Source organism: Lepus europaeus, chromosome 9, assembly GCF_033115175.1.
Source record: "Lepus europaeus isolate LE1 chromosome 9, mLepTim1.pri, whole genome shotgun sequence".
NCBI lineage: Eukaryota > Metazoa > Chordata > Mammalia > Lagomorpha > Leporidae > Lepus > Lepus europaeus.
Window position 1 is genome coordinate 97,930,577 of NC_084835.1, and position 25,493 is coordinate 97,956,069.

Below are 25,493 nucleotides of genomic sequence, written 5' to 3' on the forward strand. Positions count from 1 at the left end.
ACCTGCTATCTCCCAGGGTGTGCGTTAGCAGGAACCTGGAATAGGAAATCGAGCTGGGACTTGAACCTGGGCACTCTAACACATGGCATGAGCATCCCAAGCCAAACGCCCAACCCTGGCTTTTACTCTTACTCTCCTCTAACACATCCTCTTGGTGCGACCTTCTGAGTGTGAGTATTTGACCGCTCTCTCTCTAGCTCTTGGCCTTCCACTGGCACCCATGTGCCTCTGAATAAGACCCACACTCCACTGTGTTCAACATCTGCTTCTCTGTACTGAGTACACACAAGCCACTCGGGGCTTCCTTTATTGTCTCTACAAGGCAGCCAGGAGCTATTCCAGCCCCACACGACTTCCCCCATCTTTCATTGCACAGCTCCTAACGCCTGGTACTCAATCACATGCTGCCTACGCCAGCTCACGTGTGACTGCCTTCCAGGGTAATTAATGACCACCTATTTGCATCATCAACTGGCTTACAACCTCTCAGCCACGCCGCCTCGCTCAGCACTCCCGAGACCACGGGTGCAGACTTCTCGTTCTAAAGAACATGAAGTTTGGAAAGGCCACGTGATGTGTCCAGAACGCCTCAGTTCCTGACACAGAACCTGAATCGGACACAGGCACCCTTCCCTTCACGTGCTTTTCCATGGGGTGACACAGTGACCTCTGTGTACCACTGCAGCCCTTTCTGGACATAGAAACCCAGCTTCAGGGTGAGACCAAACAGGAGTCTGGGTTCTCGGCTGCACTGGTTCTTTGAAGGCCTTCCCCCAGTGTAGACCACACACTTTGCCAGTGGCTTACCCTCCTACTTCATGATCCCCCTGTCCCGGCATTCCCTGCCAGAATATAAGTCCCGTGATTTGCACGTGCAGGCCAGCACTGGGCCATGGCCAGGCGAGAGCCCTGGCAAGGCTGTCCTACCACATGCCTGGGCTGTATTAAGAGGGGGTCCTCACAAGACCATCGAGTGCAGGGCCAGGCCGAGCCCAGGTCTGGAGTCTCCCAGGGTTCTACAATCCCCTGCCTGCACAGGTTCCTGCCCTGGGTTCAGCTCCCCCACAGCTCACCCATGGGAAGGAGATAGACCTCGGAGGAGGACACCAAGCCTCAGACAGGTTCAGTTCTGCTTCCCAGAACTGGGAACTCCCCCGAGAGGGTGAAGAGGAGGGATCCTGGCTGCTCAGGCCCCAAAACACAGCACAGGGAGAGGAGAAGCCAAGCAGGGCAGGAGGGATGCCCTGTCTCCCAACACATCATTAAACCCCTCTATTGGTGCCACCTCCAGTGACAAATCATTGGAAAACCTGGGCGTGCCGGGGACTATTCTGTTCACTAAGGAGGTCATCAATCCTCTGCCTCCTGCCTGGCTCTGTCTGTCTACACCCTAATTACATTGTCAACACCATCACTGAAGCACAGAGCATCTACTACGGATGAGCAAAGAGAAAGATGACTACGCTGCAGAATAGGATACAAAGAATTTTTAATTAAGAATTTCTGTTCAGCAAAGATATTTATGTCAGTACCTTGGACAGTGTTAATGACTAGGAGACAGACTAAGACAACAAAGCTGCAATGAATCTTTGCAACAATGCAGACTTAAAAATGATTATTCTAATGTATGGTATGACTTTTTTTTTTTTATAAATTCAAACCAGGAAACAAACAATACTTAGAAATACAAACACACAAAACTATGAATATGAAACAGAAACCAAAACCTATACACAGTGAGGGAAGTTAGATTAGGGAAGAATCAGGTGCAAGCCAGCTGAAGGGCATGTAATACATCCAGGGCACTTGGGGTGGGGGGGCACTCATGTGAGGCTCCTTCTGGCCCAGAGTCCATGCAGGTCCTAGGGGTCCAGGCATGGAGGTGGCAGCAGGACTCCCTGGGGACCTTGGCCATCAAGTGCTAAGATCCTACACTACCACTCTCTCTCCCTGGGCAGGCCATGCTCTCAGGCACGGCCCAGTACTCAAGATGAGCCACTCAGGGAGGCTGTCAGAGGGCCGCTGCCTGCAGCACCGGCATCCCATATGGGTGCCAGTTTAAGTCCTGGCTGCTTCACTTCTGATCCAGCTCCCTGCTAATGCACCCTGGAAAGCAGCGGAGAATGGCCCAAGTGCTTGGACCCCTGCACCCACCAAGGAGATCTGAACAAAGCTCTCGGTTCCTGGCTTTGGACCAGCCCAGCTCTAGCCATTGCAGCCATTCGGGGAGCAAACTAGCAGACATAAGATATCTCTTTTCTGTGTGTCTCTTTTTTCTCTCTGGAACTATGGCTTTCAAATAAATAGAACTTTTTTTTTTTTTTAAATAAAAAAGGCTGTCAGACCAGGCACTGGGAATTACTGAACTGGCAATAGCAGCACGAGTCCTAAGTGTCTACCTTGTCAGATGAAAACGAGCCTTCAGCTGGTTTAGGAGGTAAGCTCCTAGGGTACTGAATATCCAAATTCTACTTCCCCACTGCAGTTTCATGGCAGCCCTCAGAGCACTACGTTCTATATAGAAACGTCCCAGCGATAACATGGTACAGGCAGCAGCAGAGTCAATCTGTCCCTGCTGCTCCGGAGAGACTGTCTGCATCTCAGACCCGACAGTCCCACAGGAAGAGCCCCCAGGGAGCTCCGTGCACCCACCCCTTCACTGGAAGCCAAGCAGGGGTCGAGTGAGACCCAGCCCTGGTCAGGGGGCTGCTCAGTGCAAATGGGAATGTGCATTTTCTCTTCTGCATACAAGGGCTGGAAGATGACCTCCTGCTCCTCCTCTAGCCGTGGTTCCAGACCCGGGTACTGCTGAGCTCCGCGATGCATTCCACAACTACGGTTACCTGCTAACGTCCACAACACACTCTGGAGCTCAAACTGGGCTCAGACAAGAGTGGGCCTCAGAGGCAGGTTTTCGGTGGTTTTATACTTTATGGATGTGTCGCAGTTAACGTTGTCGCTAGCTGGTAGTAAACCATGATATACACACATGCAGTATCTGTAGCCTGCAGCATCAAATTAGCATTATTTTTCAAACTTACTGTCTCACGCGGTCCTGAAAACTACTTTGCAGGGAAGAAACCCACTCCAGTAAAATGACTTTCCCCTGCCTGGAGGTCCAGCTGGTGAGGAACTCGGCCTGAAATCCATCCTTCCTCTACCTCACACCGTCTCTGGTAGGCTACCAGTAAGATACAGGGAAATGACACATAATTGCAGACAATACAGATAATGCACCAATACAGATAATGCATTCATCTTGGTTAAATTCAGGGCCTTGGGGACAGGTGTTTGGCATGGTGGTTAGAACACCTCCTAAGATGTCCACAGCCCATAATAGAACACCTGGGTTTGAGTCCCAATTCCACTTCCAATTTCCTGCTAATGCACACCCTGGGAGGCAGCAGGTGCTCAAGCACTTGGATTCCTGTCACCCATGTGGGACACCCTGACTGAGCTCCAGGCTCCTTACTCCAGACTGGGTGTTGCAGACATTTGGGGGGTGCACCAGTGCATAGAAGAACTGTGTGTGTCTTTCAAATAAAACATTTTTAAGAATTCAGGGCTCCCTTGAATGTCAATCTTCACTTCTCTCTTGTATCCTACCCCCCGGGTTGCCTTTAAGATGATTCTATCTGCCACCCACAAGCATCCCACCCAGCTATCTCCCAAACCCAGAGCCTTCTCAAGAGCCAAACACATATGCAAACCTGCCCACTGCACATCACGTGTGGAGGCTGCACAGGTGCCCTGAAGCCAACAGGTCCCAAACAGAGCTCTTCAGCTCCCACCAGTCCACTCCCTATCCTGCCTCCCAGAGGGGAGGCCTCAGCAAGCCAGCAGCCACAACGGAGGCAACCTGGGATCCGCCCTCCACTTCCCCTTCTCCTTCTCCCTCCATTAGGCCTGGTAGATGGGACTGCTGAGGTTTTGCTAACAATTCCCTTAGTACCTCTCCTGGATGCTACCACAGCATGACTGGTCTCCCTGCACCAATTTTATCCCCTACCCAACACACGGCCCCTTACTGCTCCTGGGGAGGTATCTGTAACACACTCACTAGAGTGAGTCCAGGCCCTGCACACACCCTTGCACAGCTCCCTGTGGCCTGGGAGATGGGCCAGTATCTTCAGCACTGCAACCCTTCATGCCCCTGCTCCCAAGGAGTCAGGCCATGCAAAGGGTGGGAAAGCAGGTCACGGAAGAGGGTGAGGTTCCGGGCACTTGGATTCCAGGAGGCAAAGGACATCTCTGGCAACACTCAGACTGCAAAGAATCATCCCCTGTTCACTGCTGGGCAGTTCTCAGCCGTGCTGTACATCAGAAACAACTGTGCTGTATGATGAACCCACCCCTCGGGCTGGCACTGTGGTAGATTAAGCCACCTCCTGCAGTGCTGGCATCCCAAATGGGTGCTGGTTTGCATCCTGGCTGCTCCACTACTGATCTAGCTCCCTGCTAATGCACCTGGGAATTCGGTAGAGGACAGCCCATGTGTTTAGGCCCCTCCCACTCAAGTGGGAGACCTAAAGAAGCTCCTGGCTCCTAGCTTAGGACTGGCCCAGCTCTGGCCATTGCAACCATATGGGGAATGAACCAGTGGATGGAAGACCTCTCTGTCACTCTGCCTAGCAAATAAATAAAATCTTTAAAAAAGAAGCCACACCCCTGCTAGGTCCTACCTTGGACCAACTGGATCACAAGCTCTTGGGGTGGGATCCTAACTTTTAAAAAATTCCACAGGTGATCCTAAGGTTCTACGAGAGCATTGGCTCTTCTAGGGTTAAGAAGCACTGTTGGAGGGGCCACCAGTTCAAGTCCCAGCTGCTCCACTTCCGATCCAATTCTCTGCTAGTGCACCTGGGAAAACAGCAGAGGATGGCTCAAGTGCTTGGGCCCCTGCACCCCACATGGGAGACCTGGAAGAAGCTACTAGTTTTGGATTAGCCCAGTTCTGGCTGATGTGGCCATTTGAGTAGGAAATCAGCATATGGAAGATCTCTCCCTAACTCTGCCTTTCAAATCAATCAATCAATCTCAGAAAAAAAATAAAGCAGTGTTGGAGACTCAAGAGTTTAAGTGGGTCACTATACAAATACACTCTGGCACTCTGCAACAATTCAAACACTTTGTAACTAATTTGTGGTCAACCTTAGCCTGTATACAATGTGGCACGGCACTTAAAGATTAGCTTGAGATTAAGCAGAGTCTTAACTCTGTGCAGGTATTACTTGCTTTCCTCTGCTGCAAACAACAGGAACCTTTTAATTATAAGCCCTAGCTAGTGGGTTATGATAAGTCAAAGCAGAGTTTACTAACTGGATTTGCACTGACACCCACACAGCTGAACGAACGGTGTAGACTGGTCTGCATTGGAGGTCAGAGCACAGGGACACACACCAAGAAGGGCATCCCATTGCCTGACACCCACCATTGGGAAGAACAAAGTCTCACGTTATCCCCTACTTCAGGGATTCTATGTAGCCTCTCAGAGGAGAGGGGTTAACGGGCTGACTCACAAAAAGAAACAGGGTTCACAGACCTACCCCTGTCCTCACCCAGCAGCTGCAAGGCTACCACACAGCCCAATTTAGAGACAAGCTCAGCAAGCGAAGCCTTCCACCTCTCTCAAAAAGCATGCAGCTCTGGCCTCCTGGTCCGGAAACTGTTCCTTCAACCCTTCAAATACTTGACACATGGGAGGACCAGGGCAGTGGGAGGGAAACAAGTGCTCAGTGCTGGGTCGTGTCAAGAACTGAAAGACCCACTCAGGAGACAGGACAACAGCTAAGGGACACAGGCCATGAAGGCAGACAGTGGACAAAGCACCAGGGTCTTGGGACTCGTAGGGAGTCCATGAGTATTTCATGCTGAAGGAATTGACACTGCAGGTAAAAAAAAGGAGAACTCAAAACAGATTGGCTACTGAAAGGTATGACTAACTATAGCCGTTCATGTCAACTATTTAATATTTATAGCTGTTATTATGTAGTACAATGATTATGAGTCTTGTTAAACATGCTACACTAATCTGCAGTAGGCTTTATTCAATTACAAAAACACATGCTCAATATCCATAATGCTTTGCCTGTATGGCTTAAAAATTACAATACTCCAGGGGCTGGCGTTGTACCATAGCAGGCTAAGCTGCCACTTGCAGCGCCAGCATCCCATATGGGCGGCAACTCGAGTGCCTGCTGATCCACTTTGATCTAGCTCCCTGCTGATGCTCCTGGGAAGGAAGCCAGGGACCACCCAGGTGCTTGGGTCCCTACACAAACATGGGAGACCTGGAAGAAGCTCCTTCCTGGTTTTGGCCTGGCCCAGCCCCGGTTGTATAGCTGTTTGCAGAGTGAACCAGTATATGGAAGATTTCTGTCTCTCCCACTCTCTAACTCTGCCTTTCAAATAAGACTTTTAAAAAAATTACAATATCCCTTCCAGGCATGGAACCACAAACTTGATGCAAGGAAGCTAATGTTTTAGAAATGTCATTTATGACCCAATACTCTAGCCACTAAACCAGCATTCTAGAAGCAAATAAAAGGAGGGGAACCCTGCAGAGTGAGTTGGACTGAGCATCAGTTAAGTAGAGCTGTGGAGCTTTCCAGACAAAATGTGCTAAGGCAAAAAGGAATGCTCAGGCCAAGGCCAGTCCTGTGCAATTTCGTTTCTCTATGCTTCCATATGAATTTTCTAATTCTTATAAGTTTACAGGGTCAGATGTTTCCCCAGATTAAGAGAAGGAAAACTAAGGTGCAAAGAGATCCTGGATATGAGATTTGATGTCGAATAGAGAAGTTTATGCCTTTCTTGAAGGAAGAAAAAGCTGGAGAGACCAGCCATACAATTGCAAGGCTGGCAGGAGGAAGTGGCTACCGTGGCTAATGCAGCATCCCGTTCTTGTAGCAGATACTCCTTACTCCATCCATGGAGGACTCTAGGTAGACCAGGCGTGTTTCTAGCACTGTCAGAGAACTCATAATTGGGGCACAAGCACCAGCCCTTGCTCCATTTTTTTTTTTTGTTTTTTTGACAGGCAGAGTTAGACAGTGAGAGAGACAGAAAGGTCTTCCTTCCATTGGCTCACTCCCCAAATGGCCACCACATCTGGTGCTTCTCCTGGTCTCCTATGCAGGTGCAGGGCCCAACCACTTGGGCTATCCTCCACTGCCTTCCCGGGCCAAGCAGAGAGCTGCACTGGAAGAGGAGCAACCAGGACAGAATCCGACGCCCTGACCGGGACTAGAACCCAGGGTACCAGCGCCACAGGTGGAGGATTAGCCAAGTGAGCTGCGGCACCGGCTGCTCCAGTTCTCTTTGACATCATGCAACATGAAGAATGATTCTGTATGGCAAAATGGCCAAGACCTCCCGAGGGGAACACATCAGCGACCATTTCCATCAAGAATCCGGATGGAGTGAACAGCTGGCACAGAGAGCTGCACCGGGATGGGTCTGCGCCCTGTACTGCTGAGCCTCACCACAGACCTGTACCCAGTGGACCTCATGATACAACGTCACACACACGTACTGTCCACAGCGAGGTGAACAGCTCTGTAAGACAGGGGGGGACTGGGAAGCAAAGGACTTCTGTATGAAGCTGCCAGGACTTGAGCAACCCGAGCTGAGGCTGGGCGGGGCAGGACAAGACCCACTGAGAGGGAAGCAATCAGCAGGAGCTGCAAGCTCCTCCCCCACCCAGGCAGAACCGGCACCAGCGGCAGCAGGTCACAAGGACACCGTCGCTCCAAGCAGCACAAAAACTTAGTGGCACAGATCACATGGGACCACTCACACTGTCCCCCCCCTCAGTCACGCTTTCCTCTTCCGTATGTCTTCATGGACTTCCCTTCTGGTGAAATTCCTCTCTCCAGCTCCTGCCCCGGTTTCACATGCAAATTCCACCTCTTCCCCACCTCCAAACTGCAAAGGCCAGCTTGGGAAACCAATCCTGGAAGTAGGTGCTTCCCCCTTCAGGACACCGCCTCTGGGCACCTGGATGCCTCTCAGGTAGCTGCTACCTTCTCTTCCCATAGAGGCGGAAAAGCTGAAGCTTTGTTGAGAACAGCGCTGTGAGCTGCAGCACCCCAGCTGGATGTCCGATGGCCAGCACTGGCTCCTTCCGCTGTGCAAGGGTCCGTGGAACACTCCATGGATCCAACCATGGGATGCCGCTTCAGACATCTGCTTCAGACTGAAGGGCCCAGGCCAAGACACAGCCAACCGTGGGGTAGGAGACAACTCGCCTAACTGCCGAGCCCGGAGCCCAGCACTTGGTCTCTCTGCTTCAACACCCCATGTCTGTGGATCCTGGGACACACATCGCGTTAGACCCATAAGGTCCCTAAGGACTCACATCCGAGTCCTCAAAAAGACTCGCTTAATTGGGCTGGAGAAAACCTAACGGTGGAAAGCCAACCAAACATCCACGAGGCTGGCACAGAAACTTGCTGCCTCCCAGAAACACCTCCGCCACCCCCGAGGTGGAAGAATACCACCCTCTTCTCCCAGCCCCATGTGTGTCATTCAGAAATCCTGCCCTGCAAGGCCTAAATGTGTCACCTCCACTCCTCACAGTGCCCCCAGCCCCGGAAATCGGCCATGCCATCCATCCCACCTGCACCCACCGCTGAGATCTTAGGAAGGCAAACGATACCATTTTCAGCATGAGAACACTGCACTTAAGTCAAGCCCAGAGCTTAGGCAATAGCAGCCTCCGGCCAGAAATAGATGGCTTTAAGAGCATCGCAGGATCCTGTGACTGCGTGTGCTGTGCCAGACAGTAACCAAGACTCGGTTCTCACAGAGATCTGTCCATTACTCACTGCCCTGCCCTCTCTCCCAGGGGCTTTTCATATAGCACAGATAGAAGGGGTCAAGAGGTAGCAAGGAAACAGTAGCCTTAGGTAACACGGAAAACCCAAAATTCAGTGACCAGCATCAGTTCTGCCCTACTGCATGAGCTTCAACCCTACTACACATCAGCTTCCCCATCTGACAAGGCGGGGCAGGCCAGGTAACACCCCCTCACCACATTCATGGGGCAGGAACCAGGACAGAGCAAGGGATTCCCCCAAAGCACAGGCTGCCCGGCTGCACTCAGCGTTTCTCCTCCCCCCTCCACTGCAAGCCCGGCAGGGTGTGGCAGGGACCTCTCTCCATGGGCTATGCAGACCCAGGGGACCCTTGGGCACGGCTGTTGGGTCATCACGGACAAGGAGCCGAGAAGGAGTTCTACTTCCATGTCAGTTACAACCGATTCCCCCAGCTTCTTCCTTCCAATGTTTTATGAAAACAGTAGTAGAAGCAGGCTGATACCATGGCGGCCGGTGACAGGAAGAGGGCTGTGAGTGTGGGCCTCCCAAAATGGTATCCACGATCCTGCCCAGCATTTCCACCTGGGCCAGAGGTTTCCCTTCCCCAAGCCTCAGTTTCCCCATCTGGATGAGGGTATATCCAAAAGCTTATGGAAAAATATGAGACTGAAAAATTTATTTGAGAAAAAAATTTGAAATTCATGCAGTTTTTTTTTTTTAACACCATATGCATCTCCCATAAAATTTCCAGAGTCCTTGCATAGCACTAAGGATGTCCCCCCCCCCCCCCCCCGCCCCTCGTCACAGGTTACGGTGAGGCATGAAACACACTGTCACATAGTGGGGACAGAATTTCAACTTGCAGACTTCGACTCGATATAACCTGTAACCTAGGGATCACCCGCAGGAACTTAAGCCTGGCCTGACGTCTGAGACCCACCCACGCTCTCTCTCAGCAAAGCCAGAGATCTGCTCTGCTCCTGTACCCCCTCTCACGCTCACCCAGCGCAACAGCCTGTACCTGCCCCTCTCCCCCAGCCAGTCTCCTCCCAGGAGAGGGACAGCACTCGTCATGCTCACAGCACGCAAGGCTGTGGGAGACAGGTTTTGCTTCCTCTCCACGTCTCTGTCCCCTGAGCAAGGGCACGTTCAATGACATCACAAGGAACGTGGCAGGCACCTGAGGTCAAGAGTGTAGGGAGGAGGTGCAGCGTCTAAGCGCTGCCACCCTGGCTGGACGTGCAGCAAGGCAGGACACAGTCTCTGCTATCCACAGCGTGGCCTCTGGCCCTGTGGGACAGAGTTCATCCTACCTCAGTGCCTACAGACCTTTCGGAGCCAATGGTGGAGAGGGGCTCGGCTGCTCCATTTGTTCAACAGCTCCTTCCTGTTCGCACACCCTGGGTATGACACAGAGCTTGTGACTGAGGAAAAGTGCTCCCCCAGGGGCTCACTCTCAAGAAAGGGTGCCCTAGAGTCGGCACTGTGGCGTAGCAGGTGATGCTGGCATCCCATATGGACACTTTGGGTCCTGGCTACTCTCCACTGCTGATCCAGCTCCCTGCTAATGCACCTGAGAAAGCAGAAGACGGCCCAAGTCATTGGGCCCCTGCACCCATATGGGAGACCCACATGAAGCTTCTGGTTTCAGCCTGGCCTAGCCCTGGCCACTATGGCCTTTTGGGGAGTGAACTAGCAGATAGAAGATCTGTCTCTACTCTCCCTATTATAACACTGATTTTCAAATAAAAGAAAGAAAAGGTATCTTAGCATACCTAAGTCCAAGGTATTGCCTCTTGTCTAGCCTTCTTATGGATTCCTGACTGGTAGGAGAGGGACATGGAAGAGGCCAAAGATGACCAGAGGGCCAAGCTGTGGGCCAGGCTTTCAGATCTCATGAAAGCAAGATGAGTGTTGTGCAACCTTGAACTGGAGATACACCCTGCCACTCAGTGGCTCACATATTTCTTCTTTCACCTGCCTTGCAGCACCTCTCCATTTTACCAGGTTAGAATGGTAGCCCAGGCCCCACTAAAAAGGCTGGCTTCTAATCTGGAAAGTAGACGTCTCCAAGTAGTGGGTGCCTAACTGTAGAAACCAATCTTCTAGGACAGGATTCCTTACAAAGCAGTGTTACTCACACCTGCCCCTGCCTTCACCCTCCTGTCTCACCATCACTTTTTCAGGTGCAAGCTCACAGGGAACCATCTAAGCAAAGTCTTTCCTGTCCAACCTCTAAAACACCATTCTCCAAGTCTCTACCTTATTCAGGGTAACAGCGTTGAGATGCAGTTCACACACTATATAATTCACCTACTTGAAGCATACAATTCCAAAGGTTTTGGTACGCTCAAAGCTATGCAGCCATCACAGTTATTAAATATTTTCAACACCCAAAGACAAACTCCACGCCCATTATCAGTTCTACCCTATTGCATGGCAACCTGCACGCTCTACCCTAACCTACCCCTCCATCCACTTTCTGTACCGACAGATTTGTCCACTGAACGGAACGTTACAGTTAGTGGTCTTCGTGCTAGCTCATTTCCCTGAGCATCATCTCTTCAAGGTTCATCCGTTTCGCAGGAGGGACTGGTGCTTCAGTCCTTTCCACAGCTAAACAATGCAGGACACCATGGGATGGCGACATCACATCCATCTGCAGCCGACAGACAGCTGGTCCTTTCTCCTTCTGGGGGTTTATCAGTCACGCTGCCATGAAAGGTAAAGGATGTTACGGGGACATCTGGGAAGGGGGAGGGTTTTAGTGGCTGGATGTTGTCATTTTTCTCATGCTAAATGTCTTACTTATATTTAGCATGCACGGAATAGTAGCTTGTGAATTTTCTCGAAGGACACTGAGTATCTCTCACTCTGAGCCAATTACAATCTAACTTAAATCAGAAGATGAGAAAGAACTCAGGAACAATTCCAGTTCTCTAATCCATTAAAACAAAAACAAACCAGGAGACTAACTTCCCAGACTGCTCATTCACTGCGTACTACAGAACTCACTGTAGATCCTAAAAGGCTCTGAAGTCTTCAGAGTGTCAGTGTGAAAACGTTTAAATTGGATTGCCGTGGTCAGTTGAGGAACAGCTTAGGAAAATAACTCACTCTCGTGTAGCACCTTCCAAGTGCCAGGCAATCTACCCGACAGCTGACCCACCGGGGAATTCTGACAGGTCAGCCTGTGCCAGGACAAAGGAAATGGAGCTCTAGGAGCCCAGGGCCACCGCACAGGGAGACAAACCCAGAGCAAGCACCACTGACCCAACTCCCAACTGGAGGTCAAGGCCGCACATGTAAAGGAAACGCAGCCAGGCAGACTCGGAAGAGCTCACACACCTACATCACCATGCCCTCAATGACCTATGACCTCTCGGGAACACAAGGTCGGGGTGCAGCATTCTTTACTAACCAGAGAAGCCTGCTGGGTGCTGGGACTCCCCACCAACCCTCCTCGCTCTGTTACTAAGTACAAGGCATTTTCTCAAGACATCCCATAATTCTAAGTATGCTTGGTACTTGCTCTTCTAAAGAAGGTAATTCTCTTTTTAAACCAAAAGGACATTTTTTTTTTTTAAAAAAAAGCAAGTCATCGATCATGAAGCCTTGTATTTCCCAGTTCTGAGAACACAGAGAAACAAATTTATTTCCGTCATCTGTTGGCCGTAGGTACCCTCCTCCAGATCCCAACAGCACTGACCTACGGTGGGGCAGGAGCCAGGCAGGCTTGGAAAGCACTGGCTTGTAGGCTTGTTGGCTGTGGTTCCAGGGGACGTCAACAGGGGGGCTCTCTCATGGCCCTGCTGCATTGCCTGCAGGCCTTTTTGCAATGGTCCCCATCCAGGGGAGTCCTCTCTCTTCCCAAGTCTCTGCTGTTCACAAAGACCAGGCAGGTTACCTGGGCTGCACAGGTACTTCAGCAAAGCTTGCAACTGTGCCTTACTTGGAATTCCTGGAACACCTGAGCCCACTGAGTCATCAGTGAGGTGAGGCCTGGGCAGAAGCTGTTTAAAACCTTCCCAGGAGTCTCACGTAGCCAGGGTTGAGAACCACTGCAGAAGAGGCAACACATCTCTACCTCCTAACCAGCTTTCAAATTCTGCAACTTTTTAACCAAAGCCCACGCTCAGATCCTTAATACACATCAAGATGTTAAAAGCCACCATTGGAAAGGCCATTAAAATTTGTGAATCTTAGGAGGGGGCATTTTCGGCATAGTGGTTAAGACTTCACTTGGGACACCTGCATCCCATATCCAACTGCCTGGGTTCCAGGTTCCAGCTCCCCGCCAGTGTGCGCCCTGGGAGGCAGCAGGTAAAGGCTCTAGCAGTTGAGGCCCTGCCACCTGAGACACCTGGACCGAGTTCCCAGCTCCCAGCTCTGGGCTGACCCAGCTCCAATTGTTGTGGCATTTGGGAAACGGACCAGCAGATGGGGAGATCTCTCTCGGCCTTTCAAATTCATTTTTAAAAGAAGAAAACCAGTGAATTGGGGGCAGTTGTTCGGCCGAGCAATGAAGACACTGGTTAAGACACCAGATAATGGAGTGCCTGGTCTGATACCTGGATCCAGCTTCCGGCTTACACAGAATATGGGAGGTGGCAGTGATGGCTCAAGGAACTGGGTTCCTGCATTGAGTCTGACTCCCAGATTTGGCCTGGCCCAGACCAAGCCATTGTGAGCATCTGGGGACTGAACCAGTAGATAGCGGGGGAATCTGCCTTCGCTAATAAGTCATTCCCTAAAACCTGTGAAATACTCCTTTTTATGAACACCAGTTCTGAGGCCAGGGCACTCATCTGTCCCCGAGGTCCCAAACTCTGATGTAAAGACTTGCTCCTTTTGGAATCACTCAAGGAGCTTAAGACTGCAAGATTTGGTTCCATCCCCAAGACTCTGAACGAGGCATGGGAGCAGGGGTCCCCCAGCCATTCAGCTGCGTACAGCACCAGGGGCAAGCCAGGCCTAGCTCCACACTGTGCTATCTCCACACCAAAGGACCACACCTGTCGTAAGTCAAACACTGACTGTGCGTTGTTGTCCAGGTCTTACTATAACCCAGGAACTGCGGCAGAGCTCTCTAACGCAGCCTAGGACACTGCCAGTCACACAGGACAGTGGCCACCCTCAGCTCCATCTCCCACGGCAGAGAGGGACAGCTCCGGCTCAGCCACCTTCCCACAGTGCCAGGCACACAGTGAGCGCGGGTCATCCGAGGGCAGTTTTTCCAAGGTGGAGCACGAACTCACGCACAAAGGCAACTGCAGACGTGGCTTCAGACACTGCCTGGCCATGGAACCATCCGGCTCTAATCTTTGGACACGTGCCCTGATCAGCAGTGAGAACTCTGAACGTGTTTCCCCCAGTATGTAATTACAACTCATTTTCTACGCTATTGTATCAACATGCGGCACACATAGCAAACGAAGATTCTAAATTTTAAAAAGATGTAGGAAAATACATTTTTAATATTCCCTCTACACACTATCAGTCCTCTTCCAAAAAGTGGCACACCACAGCAGTCTGGAGACCACTGCTCTGACTGACACCTGCAGGCACCGGAAGGGGCCATCACCCCGGCCACCTGCGTAAAGCTGCTGTCTGGCCTCCAGCACACACTCAGTGGTGTCTGGCTCTCCGACTTTCAAGCAACTGGCTACAAAGCAATCATGTGGGTTCTGCAGTGCCATGTATTTGCTCCTTCCTTAAGCTGAGGGATGGTATCCACCTGCTACCACCACACCGGGGCTGCTGGGTCACGAACTGTGCAATGTCACTCTAAGTGCACAACTGAGAAGCCGCTGGTTTTCTCCATACAACAGTGGGCGAGTCTAGACACAGTGCCATCGATTCTGCATTTCCTCTAGACAGGCTGAAATTAGAAGTTAGCAGTGGCTGGAAACCACAAACCTACCAAAATGTCCCAAAGAACTCTGCCGAGCACGTAGAACTGGCTGTCTTTATGCTCCTCACTTGACCCTGGAAGAGCTGTTCTGAGGATCATCTGTCAAGGGAATCCCACTCGGCTCCCTTCTTTTGGGCAGTACGAAGTGATACTGATAGATACTACGTACTACTTACTATCAGTACCACGCTGTGTCTGACATTCATTGAATACTTACTCTATACCAGAAGCCATACTAAGCACTTTCCACTCATCAACCTTCTTAACGCGAAGCATCCGAGGAGTCAGATGTGACCCTTATCGCCATTTACAGAGGCAGGCATAGGGCCACAGCGAGGTGACCTTCTCAAACTCACTCAAGGTTCCACAGCTACTGTTTTGAGAACCCAGGCACTCCTGGGCCCGTCCCCGGATGCTGAACGCCTGGCTGGCTGCCTCACTTCCTTGCACCTCCCTTTGCTACTCCACTCAGGTGCACAGGCACCCTAGGTTTGTACCGCATCTGACTTCTGGGATATTAACTTGAAAACAGGCAGTTGGAAAAAAAGAAAAAGTATGGTTAATGTGGCGTGAAAGGCATCACTATGATGTAAATAGAAATGCCATTTCGTCCTGCTAGGCGTCACATCTTATTAGCTTTTTCCCGCTGAAAATTATTTCAGACACCTTGAAAAACTAAATCTTACCCACGTGTCACCACCACTGTTAATTCCAAAAGAAACCCACGTGGGCTGTCAGGTTCGACTTTGACATCAGAAAGAGGCTCTGTACAGGAGCAGTGCGCAGTAACCACAGGAGCCTGCCTCTCCGCACACTGGAACACTCTGGTTACGGGAGACAGAGGACAGCCAGTGGCCTCGTGTTGAGGAAACAGGGCGCCTCGCTGAAGGAACTTGGCCAGGAGAAGCTGGGGTGCCTGCTGGGGTCTGCACCAGCTGCCCCCACCCCCGGCACACACATATCCGAGAGCGTGCCCAAAACAAGTCACGTCTGGCCAACTCAGCGTGCACGGGCTTTAGGAAGACTTAAAAGGACATGGAAGCACCCGACTACACGGTTACTTCTAGAAGATTACAGGATTACTACTGGGGGTTACTACTGCGCAGTGGGGGGCCCCACCAACAGGAACGCTTCTTAACAGATGGATAAGAACGGACACAACAGACTTGCTAAACTTGCACATGCATCAGTCTAGGGGCCTCATTCATCAGATGTCAGCAGGGGATGCCTGTGGAACAATGGACCGCAAGAACAGAGGTGAAATGCAACATGGGTAACTGGAGAACCCTGCTCATTACATAGGAAAGTCAATGGTACGTGTGCAGAACGGGGCAACAAATCTTAAAAACCATTTAAGCAGATCAGGGTCACCTGGTGTTGGAGCGGACCTCAAAGGAACACAAGGAAACATTTGGGAGTTAAGGAAACATTTGTTATCTCGACTGAGGCGACGGTTTCACAAGGACAAATACAGGTCAAAGCAGGTCAAGCTGGTGTGCAACTGAACATGCAGCTGCGGGTCACTGCCAGTCCATCCAGTCTCATTACAGCCGTAACACACCCAGCTCCTGAGCACGTGTGTCACAGAGAAGTGGCCAAGAAACTCCACGGCTTGCAAACCAACCACGAGTCTACAGCATGAGAGCCTGCGAGAAGCACTGTCCCCGGCAAAGAAATTAACCTCGTCAGATTGCACCCTTGACCACTGACAGCAACTGCCCAGTCCCAGTGGTGTCCGGGGGTGACCAGGACAAGAGAGGGTCCACACTGACAAGGAGTGTCTGTGGAAGCCAGGACGACGGTCATCTTTGGTGCCCGTGGCTGTCAGCTGGTCAGAGCAGCGGTCTACAAACTTCCTCCTCCTGTTCAACCAGGTTTTAGGGGAACGTTTTCCATGAGGATGCTCATTTCCTGTTGTCCCCCCCACCTCCCGGAAGGCTGCTCATGCTCTCCACACCTGCATGGACCCAATTCAGCAGGACTCCCTCTCCCAAGAGCACAATCAGGACTCCTGAAGAGCCCCCGTCCCCACCGCGCACAGCTCTCCCTCCCAGGGTCTCCAAACCCCATCTCCAGGAGGGTTCCAGCTCCGGCCAGGCTCGGCAGCTCCCCCTCCCCCAGGGCTCCAGGCAATGGCAACCCCATCTTTCACTTAGTCACACCTTGGCAACACGGAAGACACAGATGGAAAACGGGTGCTCAATTACCTTGGCTACCTGAGCCAATGAATTAGCTTTGCAGTATCTCCAATCTCTTCCAGAAAACGGCACAAATAAAACACAAACAGCTCAAAAAAGCAATCAGACCCCAGCCAGCTCAATGAGACAGCCTGCTCCCACCCAAGAGGCTGGCAAATGCCCCAGACTCTCATCTGTGTGCCATTTCAGATGGCTCTGAACCACGAAGGGAAAGGCCCATCTCTGCAGGTCCTCAATGCTGCCCTGGGGACCCGAGTGTGCTCTGCTCTAACTGGACCGTCTGGGACCATCAACAGACATGACTCAGGGAGGGGTACAGCAGATCGGCTACTTGCAGGAGACTTCAGGCAACAGAGTGGCCTGGATTCCATCTTTACCCACTTAAATCCTCATGGCCTCGGGACACTGCTTAATATCTTTAAGGCTCTGTTCCTTACCTGTATCATGGAGATAACTAACCTCATGTGGCAATCATAAAAACAAAATGCATTCGTGTGTCAACTTTCTATTCTTCCTTAAGCACCAATCGTATGCACTGCAGGCAGCATGGGTGATACAAGAAACAACACTGGACCACACAGTGTCACCCTTGATAATCCCATCATTTATTCTACACAGGTTGTTCATAACTGACAAGCTATTTTCCCAACAAACTAAGCTTCTCGTGAGGTTATTCTTATTCTAGGGAAGCTTACAGAAATGTGAAGGAAAGGATTATGAAATAGGATCCATCAGAGAAAAATGTTTCTTTGAGCAGCCCTTATATCGCATCATCACCTTCTCCAAGAAGCTCTTTTCTCCAATGCTCTGGGCCAGTATCTCCTGAACAGTGTTGCTCAGAATGTGAGTCCCTTGAGATCCAACAGTTCTAAGTATAGGATCTGTAAACCCAGCACAATGCATCCTGATCTTGGAGACTCAGAATGCATGTCACCATCAAGGCTGCCTTTAAGGAAGCTCTGCCTTAAGACAGAGATTTAACCTGGTCAATCCAGGATTTTCAAATTCCTTTGATCACCTTGGTGCCCTGTGCTGGTAGAACACACTTCCCTCCAAAGGCCTTCACAGTCCAGCATCCCTCTAGGTCCCTGCATAGCCAGTCCACCACTTCCCTACAGATCCACTTGTCAGGCAGGTTCAACTGGCCCGGACATCATCTCCTGACCACGCCCTGTTGTTCACAACAGCTCTGAGATACAATTAAGATACAGAACACACCAGCCACCCCTGTGACATTTGTAATTCAATTTTAGTACAGTTGTACATCCATCACCATCACAACCCACTGTGGAGCACTTTCATCCCCAGCAAAGCTCACTCTCCACCTCCCTCAAGCCTCCAGCCACAAGCAACCTCATCCACTTTGCCTTCACAGATTTGCCTACTCTGGTCATTTCAGATAAACAGAATCATACAGTATGTGGCCTTTTGTATCTGGCTTCTTCCAGTCCACTGTTTCAAGGTGCACTGATGTGACAGCGTGTATCAGTTTTCAGCTCCTTTTCATGGTCAAACACCCTCCCCTCTTGGATGGGTATCTCCCACGTTCAATTTCACTTTTTGGCTACCATGAACCATGCTGCTGTTACCATCTGTGTATTTTTGTGTAGACGTACAAGTACATTTTTACGTCTCTTGGGCGTGTGAGCTTCTAAGAATGGAGCTGCTGGGTCATAGGGACCCGAGTTCAACCTTGGGAAGAACTGCTGACAATTTTCCAAAGCAGCTGCGCCAATTCACATTTCACCGGCAGCGAACGAGGACTCAGACCTCTGCACATCCTCTCCAACACCGGTTCATCATTTCTGTTTGACTTACAGCCGCCCCAGCAGCTCACTGGGTTCAGGGACCAGGCCGTGGGGTTCCCACGTCTGTGATGGCCACACCCACCAGTGTACCATGATGCCCTCTTCTCACCCTGCGCATCCCAAAGTCATCAATACCCAAAGTCCTGCAGTTTCCTTCGCAGGCCTGTGACGCACAGTCTCCCAACTCTACTCAAATGACATGGGCAGAGCTCCTACCCGCACTTCCTGTGGTTGTGGGCTTTCTGGTCCACAGATGGGTGTGTCTCTCCAAACAGTGAGCTCCTCAGGAAGTGGGGTGAGGTCTTATACTTCTTAGCGGCCCTTCGTTATCAAGTAACTGCTACTTCACAGACATTCATGGATAGGATCTGAAGTAGTCGCTGAGGCTGGAGTTGAGGGAGGCCACAACGTGGACTCGGAGAGAGGAAAGCACAGAGCAGAGCTGGGCAGCTCCTCATGCAGGGGCAGATCCATGGCCGTCTCCCACTCGTCCACCCTTCTCTTCCTTCACTAGGAATCTGCATTTACTCTCAAGTCCAGACTTGGCGAATACGACAGAGACAGGGACAGTGCGCGAGCCCCCCTCCATCACTGGTGTGTCTTCCTTTGCTAGCGCCGCACGGCTGGAGCTCCCAGGAGCTGCAGAGATCTGTGCTGAGGCCATCATGTTCACAGTGTCGTTCCCACCAGTGACGGCGTCACGAGTACTGTCCCGGCATGGGTGGTCGGCCAAGGGGTTCAGCTGCCCACATCTCACGTCAGGGTGCTCGGGTTTGATGCTCGACTCCAACTTCTTCGTATTGCAGGGACCCAGTTATCTGAGACCCCTTCTCCTGGCACAGCCCCTGGCCAGGGGCCACTGCGAGCACTTGAGGAGTGAGCTGGTGCGGTGGAAGCTTTCTCCCTCTCTGCCTCTCAAATTAACCTTTTTAAAACAAGGTGGATTCCTTGTGTGCTTATCAAGAAAAGCCTGGAGACGAACAATCACTGAGTCAGTCTTCAAGTACTGGATGTCACTTTTTTTTTTTTTTAAAGATTTATTTATTTTACTTGAAAGTCAGAGTTAGAGAGAGAGAGAAGGAGAGGCAGAGAGAGAGAGGTCTTCATCCACTGGTTCACTCCCCAGATGGCCACAACGGCCGGAGCTGCACTGATCCAAAGCCAGGAGCTTCTTCCAGGTCTCCCATGTGGGTGCAGGGGCCCAAGGACTTGGGCCATCTTCTACTGCTTTCCTAGGCCATAGCAGAGAGCTGGACAGGAAGTGGAGCAGCTGGGACTCAAACCAGTGCCCATATGGGATGCCGGCACTGCAGGCAGTGGCTTTACAAACTATGCCACAGTGCCAACCCTGGATGTCACTCATTTTAATCTTGTCCACCCTTTGTTCCATGCAGCTGCTAGGGGGCTCAGATTCACAGCACACTGCACCGAGCTACACCTACCTGAAGCGCATCGTTCCTTCAGCAATGACGAGCCAGGAGGAGCAGCGTGCTCAGCACTGAGTGAATGTGCTCCAGTACCCACAATGCACAGGGGCAGCCCACGCTGGAAACACAGCAAACACCTTCCCCGCTTCTTACCAAAGCGTCTTCTCCTCCTCCACTCAGACTTCGCTGGGGCTTCCAGTGCACCCCTTAGATCGATAACAGAAACCCCGAGCTGCTGACAACAGAACTAATTCAAAAATAGCTCTCTCCTGTGGCCACATATGCTGGTCTTAGACTTCGAACACGCTTTCATGAGCAAAAATCGAGCGAGAACTTGAGCAAGAATTATTTAGCTACACTCAGACTCAGGAGGTAGAGTATAACCCTTAAAACCCTAATGAAAACCCCTAAGGTGTTTCTGGTCCAGCGTTAACGTCCAAATCCCTTCTTTGTCAAGGTTATTACCCTCGGCAGGATGATCTCACCTCCAGCTCACCTCCAGCAGGCGTGAAGAAGGATCCAAACCAGCAAAAGGGCCCAAGTATAGAGTAACCATGGGCCCAGCTCCAGGCAGCGGAGGGAGGAACAGAGACACCGAGTCACATGGCTCTATGGGGGGGATAAGGGTGGGGGCTGGAAGACTCTCAACCCTACGGGGCCTCAAGGTGCCTTTGATAAAGAACAGGAACTTGTGATGCTTCTAAGGACAAGGAGCCGAGAATGGATGAAAAGCTACCCAGTTACATCCACAACAATACCCGTGATAACTGTTGACATGGAAGAAAGTCGTTAGAACCCAGTTACTCACCTTCCGTTCTAGACAATGAAGAAATCTCCCCCACACTTTGGAAGTGGGGGGGGGGCAGCCACCATCCTCACATGAAACAGACAGACTCAGCCTAAGTGGCTCTACATAAGCTCAGAGCCCAACCAGTCCCCAGCTCTCCTCCCACTGTGCCACGCAGTGACAGCCAAGCAGGGCCGTGTGCTGCGTCTCACACTCACATTCCTACCTCCACACGATGACCCTGAACCACAGTTAGGAGGTGGGCATCAGTAACATGTCCAAGCTCCGACCGATCAATACAGGATCTGGTCTTCCTTACGCATGAGAGGCCAAAGGTCGCAATCACTCCACCTCCACGTTTTGAAGAAATCAAACAGTCACGAATCATTCTATTAGATTTCTCAGTTCTTCCATCACTGCCTTTTTGAATATGATCACTGTATTTCTTTAATAAAGCAGGGCTCACACATACTGATCTCTACATTCTGTGCTAGAACACTGTAGGTCAGTAAGGAAAGCTACCAAACAGCCTTCCCTCATGAAAACGTGTGGGGCTGAAAATTATACTTAAACAGGATTCTCCTCTCACAACACCACTCTCTTCTCTTCAACTGGCCCCAACAGCCCTGCTCTGCAAAAAAGGGGGCTTTGATACGTTGCTAGCTCTGTAAGATGCTCTCCAGGGGGCCAGCACTGTGCACAGCAAGTTAGGTCACCACTGTGCCATATGCACCCTGTATCTCCTGTTTCCAGTCCTGGCTGCTCCACTTTGGATCCAGCTTCCTGCTAGTACTCCTAGGAAAACAGCAGGAGCTGGTCCAGGTACTCGGGCCCCTGCTACACATGTGGGAGATCCGAAAGGCGTGCTGGACTCCTGGCTTCGGCCCAGCCCAGCCCCAACCACTGTGGCCATTTGGAGAGTGAACCAGCAGATAGAAGAGTCCTTTTTTCTGTTGCTCTGCCTTTCAAATAAACATTGTCTGCAGAGGTGGCAAGAAAGATCTGGCTGGAAGGTATCACCCCTTAACTGTTAAATGGGATAGGCATTTCCATAGCTTTAGGTGTTAACAGGCTAAGATCATCCCCAGTCACAGAGCTTTTTTTTTTTTTTTTTTTTTTTTTTAAATAGGCAGGGTTAGACAGTGAGAGAGACAGAGAGAAAGGTCTTCCTTCCGTTGGTTCACCCCAAATGGCGCTATGGCCGGCGCTGCGCCAATCCGAAGCCAGGAGCTTCCTCCTGGTCTCCCATGCAGGTGCAGGGCCCAACCACTTGGGCCATCCTCCACTGCCTTCCCGGGCCACAGCAGAGAGCTGGACTGGAAGAGGAGCAACAGGGACAGAACCGGTGCCCCACCCGGGACTAGAACCTGGGGTGCTGGCACCGCAGGCAGAGGATTAGCCTAGTGAACCGTGGCGCCGGCCTCATTTTCTCTTGAGAGAGAATTGTACCCAGGCTTAAGTGCATCTCCTTTTTTCTAGCTCTGAAGTGCCTGAACAGAACTCAACTTCCAGAGGAAAAACCCCAAATCAGCACGCACAGCTGCTAACCTGGACTTTCTACTTCTGCTCCCAAATGCCTGCCCCTGAGCAGCTGACAAGGAGCCTTCAGGGAGCGCCTGTCAACCGGGATGGGCAAACAGATGGCATTCCACAGTCCAGGAAGGGAGGAAAGAGGATTCCACAGTCCAGGAAGGGAGGAAAGAGGGCCAAAAGGAAGTGGAGGAGAGGAAGGCAAGGGATCACTCCATCGCTCAACAAATGAGCAAAGCCTAAGCCCACTCTTCAAGTTCAAGTTCATGTCTAAGTTCACAAGAGTAAGATGAGGATGTCGAGGAAGGAGCCAAGACAGAACCTGGGCTAGTTCTGCTTCCAAGAAGCTTCTTCAATTCCAACTCGGCACTCCACCGTGCGCCTCGGCCACAACGGACAACAGAAACCCCGCTCCCTGCCGCTGACCACGAGGAGACAGCCGGGCCGAAGCCCTTCTCACCTGGCCATCTGTTTGTAGGCTTCCTCCGCCACGGCGAAGATGTGGGGGTCCATGTCGCCCATGTTTTGGCCACTGTAGGCGTAGATGACATCTTGTCCATAGATTGGCAACTGCTCGTAAGGATTAATGGCAACAAGCACAATACCTGTGAACAGACAAGGCAGTCAGAGCCCAGCAGCCAACGGCCACCTGGCGTCTGCTTCAGGTGCCCAGTCTCATCGTCCAACCACAGATGAGAGGGGAACGCAGCCGGGGCTCAACCAGTCAGCCGGCGACATAGGGCTCACCCGAGTGCTTCCGCGCCAGTCCCTGCTGAGGCCAACAATGATTAAGACACAGGCCAGGCCTGCAGATACCCACAGCCTGGAACAAGTGCGCGTGCACACACACACACACACACGTACACGGTCACCAAAACTTAACAAATTCCTTTTTAATATAAATTTTTAATGATGTATTTTAATTGAAAGGCATATTTAAGGAAGAGATGGAAAAAAATCTTTCCATCCTCCGGTTCATTCTCCCAAATGGCTGCAATGGCTGGGGCTGAGCCAGGCCAAAACCAGAAGCCTGGAATTCCATCCAGGTCTCCCACATGGGTGGCAGGGGCCCAAGCAGTTGGGCCATCTTCCCCCTGCTTTTCAGGTTTATTATCAGAGAATTGGATTAGAAGTGGAGCAGGGCCAGTGCTGTGGTGGAGCAGGTAAAGCTGCCACCTGCAGTGCCAGCATCCCATATGCGTGCCAGTTTGGGTCCCGGCTGCTCCATTTCCTATCAGCTCTCTGCTATGGCCTGGGAAAGCAGTAGAAGATGGCCCAAGTCCTTGGGACCCTGCACCCTCGTGGGAGACCCAGAGGAAGCTCCAGGATTCAGATTAGCACAGCTCCGGGCACTGGGGCCATCTGGTGAGTGAACCAGCAGATGGAAGACTTCTCTCTGCCTCTGCCTCTCTGTAACCCTGCCTTTGAAATAATAAATCTTAAAAAAAAAAAAAACAGCCAGGACTTGAACTGACATCCACATGGGATGTTGGCATTGCAAGCGGTGACTTAACCTGGTAGGCCACAGCACCAGCCCCCAAACTGAATTCTTAAAATAGATACAGGCAAATCTTTAGACATTTAACTCCACTAAAAGGTATTAGTGATATTTAAAATCCCATGCTGGAATTAAAGTCTGGGAAAGGGAGTGAGTTTTTTCACCTGCGTATGGGCTATCTTAAATACAACTTGGATCGACAGTATGTCTTACATATCTTAAGATCTAACCTTAGCTCAACCAATTACCGTGTAACTCTGGCAATTCATCTCCCAGTGCTTCAGTTCCCAACTAAAAAATGGGAACAGAGAGAGCGGGCATCTAGCTTGGCACTTAAGACGCCCGTGTCCCACATCAGGGCGCCCAGGGCAATTACCTGCTCTCAACTCCAGCCCTTAGCAACGCAGATCTTGGCAGGCAGCCATCCTGGCTCAGGTGATGGCTCCTGCCACCCTCTTGAGAGCAGATTTGAGTCCCCAGCTCCTGGTTGGCTCTGGCCTCAGTCATGCCCCGATACTGTGGGCAGCTTGTTCTTCCTCAAGGAAGTATGCATGTATGTGCACATGTATGTACGTGTGTGTGTGTGTGTGTGTGTAAACTGCATTTACCTGCAATGTCCTGAGGAGAAAATGATTGAGGGGGAAAAACCTAGACTCAATGCCTTGCTCAGTAGCCACTGCGTGTTTGCTATTTTTGAATCCACAATTCATATCATAGCTTACTGGGGTTTCCTTCCCCTTCCATCTTATGTTTCTAAAAGGATGCTCCACAATGATGCACTTGATAGTGCAAAGTGACTGAGCAATCAGACAATCCTCCCCAGTTCAGAGCATCTTTTGTGGGGGGTGAGGCAGGTGGTATTAGAGAATGCACACAGAAAAAATGTCAGTCTGATCTTTGCGGCCAGACAGGAACACTCCTTTCCATTCCTCCCAGGCTGCCTTCTGGGTGTTAGAGGGGACAAAGAGCACCTTTTCAGTCACTGGCAGATGGGGAGCAACAACAGCAAAGATCCCCGTCCAGACGGGAAGCATCCCGGGCTGTGCTCCCTTCAGGGGTGTGGAGAGAGACATGGGGGACAGCAGGTGCGGACACAAACATCAGGTCTGGAGTGAAGGGCCAGAGGACCAAGGGGTCACCTAAGTCCTCCTTCCATGACAGCCTGCCTGGAAGGATAGCCTGGGACAAACATGAGGCCCAGGACACTGACAGAGGCCCCAGCAGGGCTAGGCCCTGGGGGAGCCCTCCAGCGTGGCGCAGGTTATTAGGGGCTGCTATGGGGGAATCCTCCAGAATTGGTTATTAGGGGCTGTGTCAGTCCAGCTCAGATTGTGAGCTCACACATCTTCCCACAACACCCGGCCCTCTCCAGGGAGAGGCCTGCACTGCACCAGGCAGCCTTGCCAAGCCACTGACCTCCCACCTCCAGCCCCAGGTGCAACCCGAGAGGGCCAGCATGCCTGGTACCCAAGGCAGGGCCCCCTCACCACGGTGAGCAAGACCCGGGCAACT

At 51.3% G+C, this 25,493-nt stretch overlaps 1 protein-coding gene across 1 annotated transcript in view; it reads right to left on the reverse strand.

Moving 5' to 3' along the window:
• The window catches only part of MYO5B (myosin VB), a 306,778-nt gene that overhangs the window by 147,053 nt on the left and 134,232 nt on the right, over positions 1 to 25,493 (reverse strand). The window contains exon 4 of the mRNA XM_062201653.1: positions 22,944 to 23,088. Coding sequence (XP_062057637.1) covers positions 22,944 to 23,088 — 145 coding nt within the window. The remainder of the gene's footprint in view (positions 1 to 22,943; positions 23,089 to 25,493) is intronic.